This window comes from Triturus cristatus, chromosome 8, assembly GCF_964204655.1.
Source record: "Triturus cristatus chromosome 8, aTriCri1.1, whole genome shotgun sequence".
Taxonomy (NCBI): domain Eukaryota; kingdom Metazoa; phylum Chordata; class Amphibia; order Caudata; family Salamandridae; genus Triturus; species Triturus cristatus.
In genome coordinates, this window is record NC_140591.1 from 180,839,233 (window position 1) to 180,861,604 (window position 22,372).

At 43.9% G+C, this 22,372-nt stretch overlaps 1 protein-coding gene across 4 annotated transcripts in view; it reads left to right on the top strand.

The window, feature by feature from the left end:
- The first annotated feature begins 1,294 nt into the window (after positions 1-1,294).
- Positions 1,295-22,372, top strand: part of VPS26C (VPS26 endosomal protein sorting factor C) — a 250,076-nt gene continuing 228,998 nt past the window's right edge. For 2 of the 4 annotated variants that reach the window (XM_085621269.1, XM_085621270.1), the window contains exon 1: positions 2,039-2,191. In XM_085621269.1, the coding sequence (XP_085477395.1) occupies positions 2,135-2,191 (57 nt within the window). In that variant the 5' untranslated portion in view covers positions 2,039-2,134. Of the gene's footprint in view, positions 1,404-2,038; positions 2,192-22,372 lie in introns of those variants that run through there. The other 2 variants (XM_085621271.1, XM_085621272.1) reach the window with 2 other exon arrangements.

Below are 22,372 nucleotides of genomic sequence, written 5' to 3' on the forward strand. Positions count from 1 at the left end.
CTTGTTTTAAGTGGCAACCAACTTTTGTGAAAGAGGCAAACACCTTAAAGTAGATGTAGGCCTGGTGCTTGTGTTGATGAGTTGCTGTCGGCTCTATTCCACAGGCAGCATCACTGCAAAATGTTTTTTGTAGTTGCACTAATAGACTAAATGGGAGATTAAAGCAGTGAGCTACCATGAATCATATGGCTGTGTGCTACATTGCCCGCAACCAGCTTCAATTCTGTCTGGGATGAAAGGTGGCATCTTGTTGAAGGTCCTCATCTTGAAATTCTGACTAAATGGCATCCTGACCCTCATGGGATAGGGGCTCTTCGGAGGTAGACTGCTGATAATCGTGGTTCAATAACTTCTTTTGGTCCATCAGCATTTGATCTTGAAGCTTTTCTTCTGCACGGCTTCACTGTTTGAGTCTCTGTTTTGCCACCAGTTCTTGTAGATTTCTGTTATGTTAACCTTCTCTTGCTTATCTTACTTACTCCTCTTACTCAGTTGTCTTAGATGGTGGAACTGGGGCTTTAAGAGTTCCACTTGATATGGTGTCCCCCAACTCATGTTCAAAGGACATGAAAATTGCAGCCTGGAGAGTTGGTGATTTCAATCCCAGTTCCAGCAGTTCTGTCTCGGCGTCATTCCATTTAGGAAACTTTCTGGAGGCATGAGAAGCATTCACATGAGCGTGTAGGATGACAGCTTCTCTCCACGTTAACACAGACAGTTTTCAGTCATACACTTCAAACTCGCAAATCATTTGTATTCAGTGTTTGTCTAATTAATTTGATGGAAGCAAACTAAGACTACAACTCACAAAAGGCTTACATCCCTGTAGCACTACCCACCCCATAACCCTAAAATGAACCTTAGCTCGATTTACCACTACTCTACCCTCGATATGCTTTGTTTAAACACAGAATCTAATGTTTGTATCGTGGTGTCTGTTTGGAAGTAGATATGAAGTAATCTAGGGCTTGGGGGCTATCTACAGAAGAACAAAAAATTGGGTCGGTGGCCCACCCGAAGGCAACTTTGGCCCATCCAGATGAAAATTCCAGGAGCCGGGCCTAAATTTCCTTATAACATAAATGCCAATAGACCTGATTCAGGAAGTAGACCCCATATTTTTTAAGTGAAAAATAGCTTTATTTTAGCTGCCTCCTATCTGAAATTGCCTTTGCTTCAATAGAAGCCAATGGGGAAGATACAGTCCTCTGATTTTTTTCCTCAAGATCTCCCCCTCGCCTGACTTACAATTTTGGTATGCATGCGGTATCTGGTGTTATACACGTTAGGAACGCTTTGCTTTGATTCTGCTGGAACTACGGCTGAACTCAACTTTGTACAGTGTCATCATCTCCATGTACGCTTATTGCCTTCTTTTCATTCCATCCACGCGGCATCTTTGTGTAAGTAATCCACAATATGATTGATATCTGGTATGTTATGCACGAAGTGATTGATGTGCATGTTTAGGTTTTATTGAGATGACAGTGCTCTGATGAAGTGAGCAACATTCGCACGTAGGCAAAATTGTTTTCGCAGCGTCACCAGGACACAGTTAAAAGTTGAAAAGTCGACTGCATCAATAAATGGGACTTTTATTCAAAATAAACTAAAAATGCTAATATTGTGAGACCGTTTTATCGGTATCGTAAGACGTGCGTTGGTAGGTCTCGGTTATAACGAATGCAGCGTCTCCCAGTGTAGAATTTGCTATGTTTACAAGAATTTTCACACAATTTCTTAGTGAATTTCAATCTTTCGATTTTCTGGAAGATTCGAGTTTATTGCTTGCAGCGAATATCAAATATAATCCGTTCATTCTAATTATTTTGAATCATATATTGTTTCCTTTTGCTGTTGTTGCACTATTCGAAAGTATATGGAACCCTTTAGGATTCTACTAGTAAAATCTACATGTTGTTATTGCCATCCATGTATTGAGGCTAAACATATACATTCCAAAATGGCTGCCTTTTTAACTAATGTTTCTTTTTTTAATGGTTAGGCTTGCACGTGACATTTCACGTGACCATGCGATGATCACGTGATTTTGGAGTCTGCTAGTATTGACAGGAGTTGACAGCTTAGTGTTCAGCACAGCGTAGTTGCCGCTCTCCACACCTCTCAGAGTGCGATGGGGACGGTGCTGGACATCAAGATCAAGCGAGCGAATAAAGTGTACCATGAAGGGGTAAGCTGGGCACCCGGGAGTGGGGGAAGACCAGACTGAAAGTACCACTCACCTGCAGAAAGCATTCGAGCTGCGCTGTCATTTTAACACTTTTTACACTCGCTCACGGTAACCGCTGATACTTTGAGCCCCAGAAGCGTCCGTTTGTTTAGATATTTCTTCTGTGTTATCGACGCTCAGTGCAGGAGAATTTCCAGTCCATGATATCATACACGGACAACGTTGATTTAGACTTGATGTTTTCCTTACGTGTGTAAATGTTGATGCATGTTATGCAGAATGTTTGAAGAGTTTATCTGAAAATGAAGTTTAGTTACCGTGACCCAAATAAACGGCAGAATTTCATTTTTAAGAAGCATTTTTGGACCTGCTGTCGTTTTAACGCGATATTGCAATTCTCTCAACTCATGTCGTGTCTCCAAACATGGCCCATTTTACTTTATTGCAAACAGTTATAGTCCTGTGTGTACTCTTTATAGATTTGTAGCGCTAAACGGGAGTACAGATTAGATTCCGTCTAAAAATGGGATCACGAGAGCAAACTGCGTAAAAATATTCAAACTATGAGCACTATTTCTGTTGTGATGCAGTTTTTTAGAGGTTGGTGCTAAATGGGAGTACAAAAGAGATTTGCTCTAAAAATGGAATTAACGAGAGCAAACTGCTTTTGTGAACATTACCGCGGCTATTTGGCGTTTTCCACTTGTAATCACAACCCACTAGGTGTGAAGCAAATGCAAAACCAGCGATAGCGAAACCGGCACTCCAGTTTTATTCAGCTGAGCGCTTGCTTTAGCACAAAGCAAACCTTTAAATTGGAATCACCGGCGGTTACCGTTGCACTAAAGAGAATTGAAATTACAAGGAATGTTTGTTGTCGAAGAAGGACTAGTCAGTACAATGCACTAAAATATTTATAGTCATGACATTTCTGATTACTATTGTTGGAGTAAGATCAATATTGTCGAAGTAAGTTCAGAATACATAGTGGCATGTGATAGAGTATGCAATTTCATATTTTGCACTTTGCCTTAAGAGGGTGTTTTTGTAAAATATATTCAACTGCCGTCTTCAATGAGTACCTTTTCACCCTATGATGATTAAAATGTGTGCCTGTTTGTCTCAGGAAGATTGTGTCTTCTTGATTTTTTTTTTTTTTTACTTGGAAAATACATTTTGCGAATGGCGTATATTGAGAAGCACCCTAGGATACTATCTGATCACAACCCCCTTGTCCTCACACTGGCGTTCACTAATGTAGTACAGGGTGAACGGACCTGGACGTTCGAAGGAGGGCTCTTGTTAGACATTGATTATGTTACCCATATGAAGAAATGGATTAAGACATACTGGAATATAAATAGATATAGTGCTCGTGCCGGGGTTGTATGGGACGCTTTTAAAGCCGGGATCAGAGGGTAGACACTTAGTTTTAGTCTTTTACGACCGAAAAGGGAGAAGCAACGGGGGGCACTGCTGTATAAAAACGTAGTCAAAATTGAGGAGGAACTGGCAACTGCAGAGAAGGCAGGTTTAGCTTTTGAGGATATTCTACTCAGGCAAACCTGGGCCAAGGCAGAAATTGGAGACCGCGCTTCCTCAAATGCGGCTGAGCTCTTCTTAGCTAAAAGAGAACATTGCCATGAATTTAGTGAATGGGTGGGCCACACGTTGGCAGTCAGACTTAGGCAAAGGAGTGCTGGATGTGAAATAAATGAAATCATAGATGAACATGGAAGCCTAATCACGGCCCCACCTGGGATTCAAGAAGTGTTTCGGCAATTCTACCAACGACTATATGATGCAGAACCCCCGATACAGCAGAGTTTAATCCAGGGCTATCTCAATAACACACCACTGCAGAGCATTGAAAGTGAGGACAGTATGGAACTCGAGGCCGCCCTGACACAAGATGAGATCTTTTGTGCCTTAAAGAATCTCCCTTCTGGGAAGGCTGCCAAACCTGACCAGATCCCCCTGGAATTCTACAAAACTTTTTGGGAAGAAGTAGGACCCAATCTGGTCGAAGTAATATGCTTGGCACAATTCGGGGGTTCAATCCCTGACTCTTGGTCAGGGGCGGACATTATAATAATTTAAAAAAAGGGGAAATTACCCCAGGAACCCGGGTCATATCGGCCAATTACTTTAATTAACAGCGATGTAAAGATACTATCTAAAGCTCTCGCTACTAGGTTAAATCTCATTATCGGGAAGGTAATATATCCATACCAACATGGGTTTATCCCGGGGAGAGGGACCACCCAACACATTTGGCAGGTAATAACCTTATTTGACGCAGCAGAAGTCTCAGGGGACCCTATGGCTATGCTGCTTTTAAACACAGAGAAAGCTTTCGATATGGTCTCCTGGGATTACTTATGGGAGGCAATGAGATGGTTCGGTCTAGGACAGGGGTTCATCAAGGCCATTAGCAACTTATATAAAGCACCAACATCTCACCTTAGAATTAATGGGAAATATACTGCACCTTTTGGGATAAAAAGGGGCACTAGGCAGGGGTGCCCCTGCTCACCCCTTTTTATTTGCAATTTATATAGACCCCCTATTACGGAAACTCAAATCCAGCCGGGAAATCGAGCCCATTATATATCATGAGATACCCACAAAGGTCCTTGCATACGCGGATGACGTTGCCCTGGTAACCCCTAATCCCTTAGCAGCAATAAAGGCAGTTGAGGATATAGCCTCAGCTTTTGGAGAGATCTCGGGATATGCCTAAACAAACAAAAGACTCAAATTGTAGTGAATGGTGAGATTGTCCGTTCTGATCCGCGAATGATAGATTCAGCGGTGTATTTTGGGATTACCATAACCCCAGATTTGGATAAATTAGTGGCTGTAAATATTGATCCGATAATACGGAAGGCCAATTCAGATCTTGACAAATTCCACAACCTGCATCTGTCACTGGTTGGCCGATGTAACGTGATTAAAATGGTTTTTCTCCCCAAAAATGTATATTAGTTTAGGGCAATCCCCTTGAGAAAAAATGGTTCACCACATTAGACAATATGATTAATCGATTTATATGGGCACATGGCAAAACAAGAAGGGCTCTACGATATATGACTCTACCTTTGGACAGAGGAGGATGGGCAGTTCCAGATTTTAAGCTTTATTATTGGGCCGCGGCACTTCAGTATATGTGCGGGATGATTGGCGGGGGATTTAAAGAACCCGCCAATGTTGATAAGATACCAGATGTATATAGCTTATTGGTGGGGGAAGATGCAGTAAACTGCTTTTTGAAATTCAGCGAGCCCAGTTATTTTAACCCCTTCGACGCGCATGACGGAACGGTTCCGTCATGCACGTCGGTTGGGCTGTGCTTATGACGGAACCGTTCCGTCATGGCCCCGCCCGCGCTCAGAACCTTCAGCGTGGCGCGGAAATCCGCGCCGCGCTGAAGGGGTTAAGAGAACCAAATTAAAAACTATGCAAGCAGCTTTTAAAATCTGGGCTGCCGTAAAGTAAGAAGTCGGGCTTAGGGAGAATGAACTTTTATACTCAATTGTTTGGTAACCCTACACTCCCACAAATTTTCTCGGATCAAATTATGGCCGTGTGGGCAGAGCGTGGCCTTATGAAAGTTGGGGACTTAATGGGTTCAGACGGTTTTTATCAATTCAAGGACATTCAGGATAAGTTTGGAATTGATACAAGGATTTATTTTTAAATATCTCCAACTTAGAAGCTTCTTTAATAAAAAGGCGGGTGGGTTTAACGGATTCGGTAGGGTTGACATTATTGAGGCAATAAGAAGCAGTGAGGGTTGCACCATTAAAAGAATCTATAATGAATTAACTGCAACAAAATTGGATGATCTTGAAAAACATGGCAAGAATTGGGAAGACAGGTTGGGCACCGATTCTGACAATTTTACTCAGTCCTTAGAGTTGGCGCAGACAGTACTAAGTTCTGCTGTGCTTCGGGCCCAGCATTACAAAACAGTTTTTTCGTTATACTATACACCGGCTAAGATTTTACAATGGGGGTGACAAGAGGGTATTACATGTCCACGGTGTAATTCATCTAATGCGGATTTAGCTCATATGTTCTCCACTTGTCCACGCCTTGATAGGATTAAATCCTCCATTACGGTATTCTTTGAATCCACCCTGGGTTTTAAAGTTAAATTAACCCCAGTCTTAATGCTTCTTGGGGTGGATAATATCCAGGGGCAATCGATGTTGGATTATTTTCTTTTTCTCGCTATGGCTGTTTTACGAATAACTGTTGCCTCAGTCTGGCTAGACCAAGCTGCACCAACATTTCATTTATGGCTAGTGCAGCTTTTTTCGATATTTAATTTGGAAAGGGGAATATATGAAAGGAAGGGTAAAAGAGGGAAAATTTTAGGTAGACTGATATGGGCTCCTAGCTGGAAGGAATCGTTGGTTCATAATGGACCCTAGATATTTTTTTGCACAAAGAATGTGAGTCACGATATGGTTGGCTCACATTTCAGTCCTCCAGCTACCCTTCTATATAACTTTTTTTTGGGCTACCTGATGGATATTAGTTTCTGTCTCACGTATTATATTTTAGGTTTACACCCTTTTATCCTAGAAGGTTTCTTTCATTAGGTTTCAACATCTGACAAATATTTCCAATGAATTGTTGTTTTGCAAAATGTATTATGATTGTCTGTCCTTCTCTAATTGTAATAACTGGTATATGCTGTGCTGTATATTGAAAAAGCGATAAACAAAATATAAAAAAAGTCTTTAAGACTCTTGTCCACTTACTGGTACTGTCAAGGATTGAATATTGCTCTCTCCTCAACTTGACCCTTTAAAAGCACATCTTGCTGGTACTTCCATCTGTCCAATGGCTACTGATTGAAGCAAGAGCTTTATAAATATGTCCCACTTCACTTATTAGGCCCTACACACCTCCAATCCATGATACCTGTGATTGAAGCTAAATGTATCTGGCAGGCTTAGCTCCTTATGGATTGATGACACACTGCTTCTGAAACTCCAGATTTTTAGGAAGGAGCGACCATCCTTTTTGGGTTTTGCTACTAGAGCCTGGAACTATTTGCCCTCGGGCTTACAAAGCACTACTTCTTTGCCTGTATTCTAGGCCAAACTCAAAGCCTTTTTTCCAAAGTTATTTTTAATTAGGCCTGTGCTCGTAATCTCAACTCAACAGAGTCTTTCTGAACTGTGCTGCTAGGCACATTGCATATCTTTAAAGGGATGCATCTGACATTGATCTCCTGTTTTCTCACTTGTCCTCTTTCTTCTCCCTGTGACATGACGTGCATCTTCACCTGTCCAAAGTGCTGGATCTTTGTTGTCTGATTACTTTAACTTTTCCTGATTTCTACACAGCAAAATCAACCAAGCACATAAATCCTTGATTAACAAATTCCAGTCATATTCACTGATAGCGTTCTCACCCAGTAAATGTGGTGGAAGCAGGATAGTCCACTTGTGAAACCAATCTTTAGTCGATTGTGACCATTTAAATCTTTTTCAAATTTTCCTCACCGGTCCTATTGCAGATATTTCATGTAACAATATTTTGAGGAATATCAACATTTAAAGCAAAATACTGTGAAACGTAGTTTGCTTTGTGGTTTGACACTTTAAAATCCTGAGCTTTATTTAAAAGATGACTGCAAATAAAAGTATATCCTAAAACAGCTCCTCTTTAATTCGAGCAATGAGTATGATGTGCTGGATAACCAGTAAGGAAACAACCATTTAATTCCTGCACTCCTAAATTGTGCGATGGTTTCATAAATTGTTTTCTAGTTGTGATCTTCATTTATCTATCAAAAACAAATCGGTCTGTTCATCCCAGTGTAGCAAATGTGAATTGAAATCCAGGTTAAAAGAATCCAAGTGCCTAGTACTGGGCTTGTAGGCTCTTAAGTGGTCTGTAACTGTGCCGAAATATTTCCTTTTACTTTGCTGCAATAGCATTAGTGTAGATGATACAGAACTACGATAAAATCCACTTTCCTCAGTGAGTATAATAAAGTGAACCACTAAAATTGTTAGAATATAGGGGAGTTCAAAATCCAGATGACATACCATTTTGTTAATGTTGGATGCCATAAACACTGATAAATCACCGGATGCACTCCCAGTGTGAGCTACCTTTTGGACTGAAACATAATGTTGACTAAATCCTCACATTCTGGATTCATCTGTTGCCCATCTTTACGGAAGTCACGCTATATTAAAGCTGAAAGTAAGATTTGTCAGCACTGAATCATTCATAAACTTCTATATATTCCATAAACTAATTTTCAAATTCTTAGCACTAAAATGGATACTGAAACTACCCCAGGTGAGTGAGCTGATTTTTAGTTGTGACCTCAGTGTACTTCTTTAACTAATGAGGATGTTTTGCCAGCTATAGTCGGGGGATTGATCAGTGACAATATCTAGACTACATCTCCTACCATTGTCCGCTTTTCAAACAATCTTAATTTTGGAATGTGTTCATACGTTCTCTTTTTCACTTTGCTCTGTTTATTTCAGCCACAAATTATGAGAAGGACAAGTTATACTCGAACACTCAGTTTGTATATTGCACTGCATTAATATTAACGGATGGCATTCAGTATGGGCTTTAGACTCTCAGACTCCCCACTCATGTATCGTCCCTCTAAGGTTAACAGCTGCCTCAACCATTTTAACTGATTGCCAGGTAATCTCAGTTGTTCTTCTAATATCAAAATCTTTGAGCGACATAAAGGAGATTACCTATCCTATATATTCAGTTGCTTTTACATATCAGTGGCATTTTGTTTGAATAATGGTACCTCTGGTTAAAGCATCAAAACACCCTCTGGATGCATTTTAAAGATAATACAATTTAGTGTTCTCAGTTCTGCTAGTTAGGGGCCTATCCATGATCGGGTGAGAGAGAGCACATATAATCACAGGGAAAGGAGAGTAGATTTCGAGCAGTATATCCTTCCATCTGAACTGTTTGTACAAAGAATATGATGGAGCACTTTTATCTTATTTATGTGTTCATTAAGGCAAGACAAATCATTAAAAAGTTTTGGATTAGGATCCTCGCCCACTTTTCTTGACATGCTTCCCCATAAGGTCCTCCCCTCGAACAGAACTTTTTTTCGCCTGCCGAGGCTCACCATGATCTGGAAATTCTTATATATAATTGTTCTTTGAGTTTGAGATCAGAAAAAGTAACTAAAATGGTCTTGCAATACCATTCAAGGGCCTTTATTTTCTGGATCTCTAGAAAGATTAAAATTGGAGTGATAAAACTACGATGGCTCCTACACCCTGAAGTTGACATGCTTCAGCCTATGTTCACAAGATCAGAGTGTGTCTGACTTTCATCAGGACTGTCAACCCCTATTCTAAATGTATATATGTATGCAGATAAATATCCGAAGAGTTATACTCGCATAATCAGTATCCCAGATAGTGCCTATATTTAAAAGATATATACAGCAATTATAATCATCAAATCATCTTTTAAATTCTTGTTTTGTTTCTTATGTATAAAATATTAAAATTGATGATGCCCATGGATCGTGCCACACACCTCTGTGATCCAGTGGACCCACTTTGATTTTAATCTTACCAGGGACCCAGAAAATGAAGTTCTTTGCAGGGTATCACTAGGTAATTTTAGTTAATTTTTCTGATCCTGAATCTAAATAACTAGAGACTGTTGACGATGCATGCTATGTCATAGCAAGCTGGGACTTACTCCTGATCCCCCAAGTTTTAAACAGATGCGACTAGTTTTGAGTATGGTCCATCTCATAGGGTCAATAAATGTCCAACCCAGAGTTACTCCCCATGCCACTGGAATCGAGCTATCCTGGCTGAAGAGGGGTGAAACCCCGAAACCGGTCCTAGGATGCTTGTTTCCAGTCCAGGGAGGACCTGGCTTGGCAGTTCGGGCTGGACTGTTCCCATGAGGCACAGGGTCAAGACTGATTTGCATATGGCTGGGTTCAAACTGGAAAGGCATGGTGAGCAAAAAATGATGGATTTAGGCCCAGATCTCGGTACTGGGGTGAATGTATGACATTGTTCTGCATTCTGTCCATCAATTGTTGTTTTTGAATTTGTCAACCCAGAGTTACAGCAGACATTGAGAACAAGAACCTTTGTCTTCTCTCAATTGAGCTTTAACTTCGTGCTCTCTATCCAATTTCAAATGAGTTGCATAGTTAGTTGAAATTTCCATGGGTATGTGTATCAAATGTTTTATGCAAGTAAAGCAGAATCTGAGTATCGTCTGGGTATATAGAGCTCCAAATCCTGCCTCGGCGAGTATATTCGCCGGCAGTCTCACATAGATGTTAAGTAAATAAGGTGAGAGTGAAGAATATTGCGGAAGCCTCTGGGACACAGAAGCTCTTTACAAGACAAGGGGAGCTAGCATTACTGCCTGAGATCTATATGCAGGAAAGACTAATGCAACTGTAGTGCTGTATTACCAATATCAACCACCAGATACGGTCCATCATAATGGTATGATCGGCCAAAGTAGCTGAGCTGTTCCCAACGTGTGTACTGGCATGCCCTGCATCCAGGTCCAGCCTCATGTCATCAAAGATAGAAACCAGGAGTGACTGTGCTATGAAATTGGAAAGTGTTAGTGTTAGAATTAGGAATCATTAGAGTTGGGGCATAGCGGAAACTAATATTAACACTAAATTCGTTTTCTACTTTAGGCATAACCACCTGCCCCTTTTATCTTCCACTTGTAGTAATCTACTAGACATGTTTTTACTATCATCATATTCATCTGCTAACTGATTCTCCTTGGGAGAGTGTCCTATTTTGCAATATCCACCATTCCCACTTACCATTTCAATAATCTTTCTCTATAAAAGAGGTGTTTATTGTAGATGGCAAATCATTTTACATTGTCTGGATTTGTAATCTTTATCAATCTCATAATTTCTGGGTCAATTAAATTCATTTGTTTTTCTTGTTCTGATTTCCAAATGGACAGTCTTTATTCTAAATTCATCCTATTCTTTCTTCACAAGAGTGGGAAGAGGTACTTTCACACGCACTTCATTTCTAATGTTGCGTATTGTCGCCCTAGCTTCTAGACCCTTTCAGTGACAAGACCATACAATCCTTAATGTGATGCTGTTTTTATCTCACTCCATGAAACATAAAGATTTATTTTGCAGTGTAGGAGTATCTTGTTCTTCTGCCCAAAAATAGGCATGCCTTTTTGTTTAACAGGTCTATCATTTGTGCAAGCAAGTGCATATTTGATGCCAATGTAGTTTTGTATCCACTTTGTATTTAATGTCTTACTGCAGTTTCAGCTATCTAACATGTTGCTGTCATAATTGCACATTCCACAATACACACCCCACAACACATTTCACACGCACACATACATACAGAAAGGAACATAAGCCAGCAATCATCTGCCAATCTGTCAAGACATCTTTAAGTATTGACTCTATAGCCTGTTCATTACGATTTGGAGCAGTCCAAGACATATAGTGGATGGTTATGAGGAAAAGGAGTTCCTTCCTTGCCTCTGCTGCAATCCTCAAAATGGGGCTAGTGGTCCTATCAGTTGTCTTACAGCAACTGAGTAGGTACTGCTGTGATAAAGTAATCCAGGGTGCAGGTAAGATTTTCACAGGAACATTTATGGAAGTCCAAGCTCACAGTTGTTCATCTTCTCCAGGCAGTCCCACACCAACTGAAATAGAACTTCAGGACCAGAGCAAAACAACACATTAAATAACAAATTGAACTCTACAAGTGTACTACAAGGCTAACACATTACAGCACACCTTTTCTCTTCAAGAGGCAAAGTAAAAATACTGAATAAGGTAGAATTGAGAAACAAATCAGTTGTACTGTAACAATTAAAAGTCAAAGAGTGATGCTAGCATGGAGACAGAAGATTCAGGAAAGAATCAAAAGCTAATAAAAAAAGAGGGAAAGTCCTGCTGAACATGAACCAACTAAATGGAGTAAGAAAGGCAGGGGCAAGAGCGGAAATTAAAATAAATAATCCAGTCACAAAATCTTTGAACCACACAGGAGCTTTACTATTTCTCACACCTATTCTCTTGTATCTGCTTGCAGGCACAGACGCTACCCATCTCTGGCCAGCTCACCACTTTGACGGAAAAAGCATCTCCACCCCCTCTCACACTGTCTACTGAGTCGGAGAGATCACTCGACTGACCAAACACTTCACAACGTTTTTTGCCGATAATTTTGTCACAAGACATAAATGTAAGGTTGCAATAACCATCAAGCCCCTTGACATCCATCCCAAGATAGCATTGCCAGTTTTTCTGATACAAGACTACTCTACATCTGTTCTACGTTTGGCAACCAAGCAATTCAATATGCACCCTCTTTACAGCCTTAACCTTGAATAGGCCCTGAAATTTCGAGAAGCCTAACCTAGGATCATCTCAGTATTGGCTTCCTTTGCCGTCATGGAGAAGAATTGTGTTCACCTTGTGGTGCGGTGTGCCCATACCTTGTCCAAAACCTGCCCTTTGCATATTCAACTTGCTTTCCACTGCCAATTCCAGCATAGCTTTCATGAGCCTATTAGCTCTTTCAACCAGACCATAGGCATGTGGATTGTAGAGAGCCAGGTGTCCATGTCTGCCACCACAACTAAATAAGAAGTCCTTCATTTCTTGGGACAGCAACTGTCTGCTGTTGTAAATGACAATGTAGCTCAGATGGCCCTCCTTTTAAAACAAGTGCCTCAATCACTCAATGATGCTCTTAATAGAGACCTTTAGTAAAAAATAAAAAATAAAACGCTTGATTCTACTGACTGTGAACATCTGTGGTAATTACTGCAAAGTGTAAGTTATCTAGAAGACCGTTAAATGGCTTCACATCTGCCATTGTTTCACAGGATCCTCAATGTGCCCTGTGGGGGCATCCACTAACCTTCCCTCTTTTGTCTGTTTATTTACTAATTGTGCACCCCTGCACTTCAAGAGCTGCCTGGTCAACAAGACCAGGTCACCAGAACTTGGCTTTCACTCTACTCTTTGTCATGGTCATAGCTCAAATGCCTTTTATGTGCAAAGCAATCAACCAGTCCCACAAGGTCTCCAAAGGTATGAGCTTGTTGCCCTGCATCACCACTCCCTCAGAGTAGAGAGATAGCTCCTTCATTATCCCAAAGTGTGGTCATACCCCAACAGGATTGCAACTTTCCCTATTGCTAGGCTTCTTGATCCTTTGCACAATCTGCTTGAATTGTGTTTCTCTTACTGATGCTCATTGACTCTTCCCTCTGAGTGGCTAAATCACAACATTCCACCACAACCCAAACACTGGCAACCACCTACTCGCTCTCCAAGGAGAAGCCCTTTTCATGACGCTCCAAGATCAGTCTAGAGAAACAATGTGCGACCCTGTTTTTCTAACACGGAAAGTACTCAACAGTAGAATTATAATTTTGTTGCCTAGTCGCCACCCTTTCAGAATTTTTCATCTCACCACTAAGGAATAGAACTTTAAAGGCTTGTGATCAGTGTGACCTTTAAACCTCAAATGTAAGTGCAAACTTGCTCAGCGTCCCATGCACCTGGCAATGCCTCTTACTCAATTATGGAGTAGTTTTTTTCAGAATCCAAAAGTGACTGGGAGGCAAAGGCAATGGGCTTTTCACATCCGTTTCTGATGCTGGGAAAGGACCGCACCAATGCTTCTTGCACTAGTATCAAAAGTGAGAATAGTGATTTTAGAAACATCAAAGGGTGTGATCATCCCAGCACTGGCAATAGAGTATATGACCTCTTTGAAACCCTAGGATTGAAGTGGCCCCAAAACGACTTCCCTTAATTATTTTTTTTTAAGCAGACCCCTTCAAATTTCAGTCCTACTTCCTTTGTCCATGATAACCCTTTAATAGCAATCAATGAGTCTCAGCAAATAATGAAACTGGTCCTTGTATTCCAAAATAGGTGCCTCTCTAATGCCCTTCATCAGGTCTGTCTTCAGTGTGACCCCATCTGTTATGTTATGTTATGTTATTAAAAATTTATAAAGCGCGCGTACGCCCAAGGGCTTCTTGGCGCTGGTAAGATAAAAAACATAACAAGAGGTGAGTCTGCCGGAAGAGTTATTTCGGATAAGCTTTTGTGAAGAGGTGAGTTTTAAAAGCCTTTCTAAAGGCAAGGAGGTCTTTACTCTGTCTGAGGGCTAGTGGTAAAGAGTTCCATAGGGTGGCTGCCAGGAAGTGGAAGCTGCTGCCGCCTTGTCGTTTTTTCTTGAAACGAGGAACTTCTAAAAGGTCTTTGTGGGCGGATCTTAGGTTCCGTGAGGGGACATATCTACCGATCAGCTGTCTGATAAATAGGGGTCCCTTGCCTTGCAGAGCCTTAAAGATAGTGCACCCGGCTTTGAATTCGGCTCTTTGAGCCACAGGTAGCCAGTGCAAACTCTCCAGGCCTGGTTTGATAGGTTCCCATTTGGGTACTTTGCAGATCAGCCTAGCGGCCTGATTCTGCAGGTACTGTAGTCTTTTAAGTTGTCCTGCAGGTAGGCCTAGGTATAGGCTATTAGAAAAGTCAATGTGGGAGAGGACTAAGGCCATGACTACCTGGATTAAGGCGGAGGGAGTGAGGAAATGGGCGATTTTCCTGATTTTCCTTAGTTGGAAAAATCCAGAGGAGACCACGGTACCAATTTGGGATTTTAGCGAGAGGTCCCCGTTGATGGTTATCCCCAGGCTTTTTACAGTGGAAGATTTCTTAGGGGGAAGACCCATGTCCGACGGCCAGAAGTTAGGGCTCCAACTGATTTCGCTCTTGCCGGGCAGAATCAACTCAGTTTTCCCTGGGTTTAACTTGAGGTGATTTGAGGACATCCAGCTCTGGATTAGGGTCATGGTGGCTTGGAAGTCCTCCACCGCGTTAGGGGAATTGAGAACAAAGATAAGCTGTAAGTCATCTGCATAGTTATATACAGTGACTTTGTGCTTACTCAGGGCAAAGAGGAGGGGCCGCATGTACAGGTTGAACAACAAGGGAGATAGTGAGGAGCCCTGGGGCACCCCACAGAAAGACTTGACCTTGGCGGCAGAAAAGGAGCCTAAGCGAACCGATTGGGTGCGTTCGGAGATGAACGATTTTAACCAGGCTAGGGCAGAGTCTCTGAGACCCGCCTGTTCGACACGGTTGACCAGAATGGAATAGTCAACCGTGTCGAATGCCGCGGACAAGTCGAGAAGTACTAAGGCTTGATGAAGGTTGTTATCAGCGTTGGACCTCAAGGTGTTCTGGACTGCCAATATTACTGCCTCAGTGGAGTGACCAGGTCGGAAGCCTGCTTGGTTGGGTTGGAGATATTCTGTTTCCTCCACGAAGTTAGAGAGGCAGTTGGTGACGTGCGCCTCCAGCATTTTCGATAGAAAAGGTAGCAAAGATATGGGCCGATAGTTCGTAAGGTCGAGCGGGTCGATGCCAGGCTTCTTGGTGAGGGGAATCAGTAAGGCCTGTTTGAAGCTGCTAGGTACTGTCCCTGACGTGAGAGAGTCGTTGAGTAGGGATATCATGCTGTTGGGCATAGCTCGACCAATTTCTTTCATGATATGGGGGGGACAGACATCCATAGGGGATCCTGATTTGACTCTAGACAATAATGTCAAGAAAGTTTTCAAATCAATAAGGGGATAGGAATGTAAGGTTGAGGGATTGAGATAGATGTCATCCACTGGGGCGGATGATGGGAGTGTGGAGATGTTCTGCTTAATCGTTAAGATCTTATCACGGAAAAAGTCGTTCAGGGAGTTGCATAACGCTTGTGAGGGAACTACCGGGGGGGGAAGTTCTATCGTCGTTGCAAAGGTCGTTCACAATCCTGAAAATTTCTTTTGACTTGTTGGTAGAGTTGAGGACTTTAGATGAATAGTAGGTTGTTTTATGGTTCTGTAGAGTTTTTTGGTATGTCTTCCTGGCTGAGCAGTATGCGGCTTTGGCCAGTGGACAGTACTGGGAGCGCCAGGTTCTTTCCTTTTGCCTCACTTCTAATTTCAGTGTTTTTAGCTCGGGTGTAAACCATTTATGTGCATCCGGGCTCCTTGAGCAGCTGAGATGCGTGAGGGGAGCATAGATGTTAATCGCTTCAGTGAGCCATTCATTGAGCCGGCTATCGGCCTCATCCACATTGTTGCTGTCGAGGGGGGGGGAGTTACCCAAGAAGTTTAGAAAGGCTGGCATATGCATGGAGGACCATTTCCTGATGGTTTTACTGGATTGTAGTTTAAAGTGGGTTGTCTTATCTAGCTGGAAAGAGAAACTTATGCTGTGGTGATCGGACCAGCAACAGGGTTTTATGTCTAATACAGATAGGGGCAGGTTCAGAGACCAGATTTGGTCGAGGCTGTGGCCCTTCTGGTGGGTCTCGGTGTGGATGTGTTGTGTCAGGTTAAGATCACAGAAGAGTTCGCTCATCTCTGCAGCTTGGGGGTCCAACGATAGATTGTCGAACCAGAAATTTAGATCTCCAACCAGGAGTAGTTTAGGATGGTTAGTAACCAATGGTGCCAGTAGCTGAGCTAGAACAGAAGGGAATGTAGCCATGATTTGGGGAGGGCGATATAATAGGACCAATATAAGTGAGCCATTGGGGGTGTCTATTTTGGCGACTATATTTTCAGTATTAGGTAAAGGCAGAGAGGGGAGCTGTCTGAGTTGGAACTTTTTATTGACGATTATTGCTGCTCCTCCCCCAGTTTTTCCGCCTGGGCGGAGTGCTGATAGAATATAGTAGTCTGCAGGTAGGGCAGCTAAGATATCCGGTAGTGAGTCCGGAGTGAGCCAGGTCTCCGTCAGTAGCAGCATGTCAGGTTGTTTGTCCATGAGTAGCAGAAATATATCAGATTGGTGCTTAATCATGGAGCGGGTGTTAAGATAGATACACCTGAACGTGTAGGTGGAGCAGGGTGTGGTCGTGCGCATAGAGTACTCAGGAGCAGGGGCGTTCGTGAGGGAGGCAGAGTTGCCTATACCTAAGTAAGAAATGCGTTTAGCTGCGTGATAAGGGACAGGTGGACACGTCGTGGCGGTTGGGCGCCATACCTGTAGTTCAGCAGAAGTATAAGTGTAGTGGCTCGCAGGGTCCTTGGCCCCTGGTCCCGGACGCTCGCGGACGAGCGCAGACGAGCTTGCCTTATGCGCGCCTTCGGCGCGCATTCGTCGCGCCCGCTGCGCTCGTCCGCTGCGCTTCCTGTATAGGCACATGATTTATAGCTGGCAGGGGGGATGAGATGTGGGCGTGGCCTGACCGGGTGGGCGTGGCCTATGTCCTGGGCAATGGCGGCAGGGAAACCAAAACAAACCCTCGCCAATGGAAGCTTGTATCTCAGCTGTCAGAGGGCTCGTGAAAGCGCGAAGTGCTCGGTGCAGGTGAGTGCAAGTTTTTAAAAGACCAAAGAAATTCTGTCACTTTCTATTTAAAATATGCAAAATCGCTCTACTCCCGGCTCAAGCCTCAGGAGGTTCCGTTTTTTAAGATGCAGCGCTTGTAGTCAGCGCTCTCTATATAGCGCGGGAAGGTAGGGGTGGGCGTGGCCTGACCGGGTGGGCGTGGCCTATGTCCTGGGCAATGGCGGCAGGGAAACCAAAACAAACCCTCGCCAATGGAAGCTTGTATCTCAGCTGTCAGAGGGCTCGTGAAAGCGCGAAGTGCTCGGTGCAGGTGAGTGCAAGTTTTTAAAAGACCAAAGAAATTCTGTCACTTTCTATTTAAAATATGCAAAATCGCTCTACTCCCGGCTCAAGCCTCAGGAGGTTCCGTTTTTTAAGATGCAGCGCTTGTAGTCAGCGCTCTCTATATAGCGCGGGAAGGTAGGGGTGGGCGTGGCCTGACCGGGTGGGCGTGGCCTATGTCCTGGGCAATGGCGGCAGGGAAACCAAAACAAACCCTCGCCAATGGAAGCTTGTATCTCAGCTGTCAGAGGGCTCGTGAAAGCGCGAAGTGCTCGGTGCAGGTGAGTGCAAGTTTTTAAAAAACCAAAGAAATTCTGTCACTTTCTATTTAAAATATGCAAAATCGCTCTACTCCCGGCTCAAGCCTCAGGAGGTTCCGTTTTTTAAGATGCAGCGCTTGTAGTCAGCGCTCTCTATATAGCGCGGGAAGGTAGGGGTGGGCGTGGCCTGACCGGGTGGGCGTGGCCTATGTCCTGGGCAATGGCGGCAGGGAAACCAAAACAAACCCTCGCCAATGGAAGCTTGTATCTCAGCTGTCAGAGGGCTCGTGAAAGCGCGAAGTGCTCGGTGCAGGTGAGTGCAAGTTTTTAAAAAACCAAAGAAATTCTGTCACTTTCTATTTAAAATATGCAAAATCGCTCTACTCCCGGCTCAAGCCTCAGGAGGTTCCGTTCTGCAGAGATAGAATAACTTAAATACTCCACCTCCTGCACAAAGAGTTTAAATTTATACCAGTGAACGTTATTCAGATCTCTTTAGTTTGTCATGGACATGTTTTAAGTTGGCATTGTGCTGTTGTACGATGCATATCGTTCTAGAAATAGATTGCTTTCTCCTGCTCCAGAAGAATCTCCAACATCTCTGAAAGAAGCTGGAATCGAAATGGACCGCAGGGCAGATGCTTGAATTGAAAAACACCGTCAGTGGTGATTATAAAATATAAGGAGCTTTGAGTCGCATGGAGCCTGATCTAGTGATAAGCACTCCTCGGGTCCAACTTGGAGAATTACTTGCCAACCTCCAGTATTAGCGCCATTTCACTACTGTTTTGAAGGGGAAAACTATGTGGTACACTATTCTGGTTGAAGCATTGATGGTTGATGAAAAATATCAAGCCTCGATCCTTGTTCTTAATAATCATGACTGCATAAACCATTTAATGGGCTCAATAATGACCTCCTGAACCATGTCCTTTAACATGTTTTTGACCTTATCCTCACAACTAAGGGCACCATTCTATCTAGCCCTATGCTTGACTTGCTATACATCCTTCTTAAGGTTTATCTTGTAGACATATCCTTCTAGGTGTCTATCATTCCTTTGAAAAAGGACCTGGCACTCAGTAAAAATGTATATATATTTTTGTCCTCCACCACAATTTCTTGGCCAGGGCCCTTCAGATTGATGATGATAGGTTAGAAATGGGGGTCTCTAGTTGGCAAGGATTTGCACCTTTGTCCAAGTAGGGACCCTTCCTTCTAGTCTGGATAAGGGAGTTGCACTCCTAAAATAACCCCTGCTCACCCCCTTGGTAACGTGGCACGAGCAGTCAGGCTTATCTTAGAGGCAGTGTGTAAAGCATTTGCACATAACCAACAGTAATACAGTGAAGACACCACAAAAGGACACTACACCAGTTTAGAAAAATATCCAATATTTTTATATATCCAAAACCAAACAAAAAATGACACAAATCTACCATACAGTTCTCAGGAATGTTAAAAAAAAAATCAAAAATAGACTTGAAATACAGTTACTTGAAGCAGATAGCGCCATCTGGGGCTATCATAGCGTAGTGAACAACAAATCCAAACAGTTCTGGCTGATGACAGCGTTGCGGGCCAGCTACAGTGTTGGGAAGACCCGCAAAACAGTACCTTTAGAAATGCAGGGTGTCGGTGACCTCGCGTTGAGCCCCGAAAAGCTGGTGTCCGCAGATGTCGCTTCCGGAGGTCGGTGCAGGAGTCGTCGGGCCCTTGAAGTCACACGCACTGCAGATTGTACTCCTCTCGGTTGAAGTCGGGAGTGCCAGCGTCGGCGGGCGACAGGGCTGCGGTGCAAAGTGCAGCGGTGCCTTCAGGTCACGGTGCAGGCAGCGGCTTGTTGACGGTCGTCCAGCAGCGTAGTGAGACCAGGGCTGCGGTGCGAAGTGATGTGGTGCTCGTTACAGTGCTGGCAGGTCACGGTGCAAGCAACGTCATCGTCGTTGCTGTAGTGCTGTCGAACTGGAGTCGATGGCACCGGCATCGGTAGGCCAAGGCTGCAGTGCGGGATGAGGACGGTGCGGCATGTAACTTACGAGCGGTGCCCTCGAACCACGGTGCAAGCAGTGGCATCGATGTCGGCGTGGAGGGGCATCGTCGGAGATTTCAAGGCGGCGTCATGAAGCAAGGTGGTGCAAAGTGCTGTGCCCACAGGTCGCGGTGCAAGCAGCGACTCGGAGGCAGCGTCCGGTGGCGACGCCGGTAAGACCAGGGTTGCGGTGCCCAATGCGGTGCCTTCAGGACACGGAGTCGGCAGCGGATACGTAGACTGCGTCGGCTTGCCTTTTCTTCGGTTGCAGCACAAAACACACCGTCCCCAGAGCTGATGGCATGGGGTGCCGCTCGTAGCCGTGAAATCTGCCATTGAAGTTTGTGAGTCTTTTTTTTGTGTGGGATTGAGGGACTGCGAGGACCTGCAGCGGCAATCTCACCACCAGCTGCGGCCTCTTCCCGGACACTCCCCTTCTTCGCCTGCCTCCTTATCAACGACTCACGGCCCCCGCTCCGCGGGAGCCGCTCGTAGCCGTGAACTCTGCCATTGAAGTTTGTGAGTCTTTATTTTGTGTGGGATTGAGGGACTGCGAGGACCTGCAGCGGCAATCTCACCACCAGCTGCGGCCTCTTCCCGGACACTCCCCTTCTTCGGCTGCCTCCTTATCAACGACTCGCGGCCCCCGCTCCGCGGGAGCCGCTCGTAGCCGTGAACTCTGCCATTGAAGTTTGTGAGTCTTTTTTTTTGTGTGGGATTGAGGGACTGCGAGGACCTGCAGCGGCAATCTCACCACCAGCTGCGGCCTCTTCCCGGACACTCCCCCTTTTTGTCTGCATCACCGATATATATCTAGATTCTCCACGCGAGGCGGGACGCGCGCGGGCGAGCGCCGGGCGAAGCCTGGGCCTGTTTAAGACGAGGGAGCAGGAGTAAAACGGCCATGGAAGCAGCCAACATAACAGGCCCTTTAGATAATTTTATTGGAAGGGCAAATTCTGTTATTGATCAAGGGATTGCCCTTATGGAACGGAGAGTGTCCCAAGATTTAGCACTGGCAAAACGATCATCCTTGGGACTTTTTGCAACAGCTAAAACCCCAGACCAGCATAATAAAGAAGTAGCCCCCATGGTAGCCCATGCAGACGTGCACAGTTTCCCAAATATGGTAGACTTGTCAGCATCCGAACCCATATCTGTTTCACAATTAGAGAGGTCCTCGGTTTTAGAATCAAATTCATTATTGGAGGACATAACTACTAGGCAGTTGAGGGGAACGTGAGAGGGCGCTATAAAAAAAAAAGAGTAAAGAAATCACAGAAAATCATTGTACCTGTGGATAAGGGGTCATGCAAGCTACCTGTAAGGACTGAGGGGGGATCAGAACAACTAATAAAGAACGGCCGTGCCCCTATGCACATAGATGTGAATGATGTGATCTCGGATTCAGGAAGTGTAGAGGTTTCGTTTAGCATGATTGAAAATAGTAAGGATTATGAGGCTGAAAATCAACTCTTCACAAAAATGAGGGAGCTTTTTAAAATGTATTTCTCCCCGATAGAGAACAGATTAAAGTGTATAGAAAAGCAGCTAACCGAATTGACTGCCATCTCTAAGTCTCCGGTTAATCCTGGGGTATTAAAGGCAGGGGGCAAGAAGTTAAGTCATAAAAACAATAAACCAGTGAGCCTGCTAGTAAAAAAACCATCTGCCCCAGTTGAGAATGTAAAACTAATGAATCCCATAGCTTTAGAGGAAAAAATGGTAGACAATCCTAATAACCCCATTGTGAACACCAGACAGGAGGCTAATACATCAAAAGATACTGGACTGGATCCCAATGGGGATCGCAACTGGGGACCCCCATTGGGGAAATTAGCAATTAATCTGCCCCCAGAAGCAAGCCCTTTTGTGGTGGTTTTGACTGGGGTCCCAGAGTTAAATGATCAGAAGGAGGAACCCAGTTGGTCATTAAAAAACAAGGTACAACATTGGCTTAATATAAACCGACCATTACCTCCCTATTGGACGAGTAAGATCCTAATGGTGCGCAGGGTGCCCTGGGTGGGGCACGGGAGGAAAATTATCCAGGGCGATTGCGTTCTGGTCAATTTTGAGGACCCGCGTACGGTCGATCATATATGTTCATGGGATATGCAGGGCATAAATGAGGGCATCGAAACAAAGCGACTTTCTTTTTTTTTATCCTCCCAGGAGTCGTT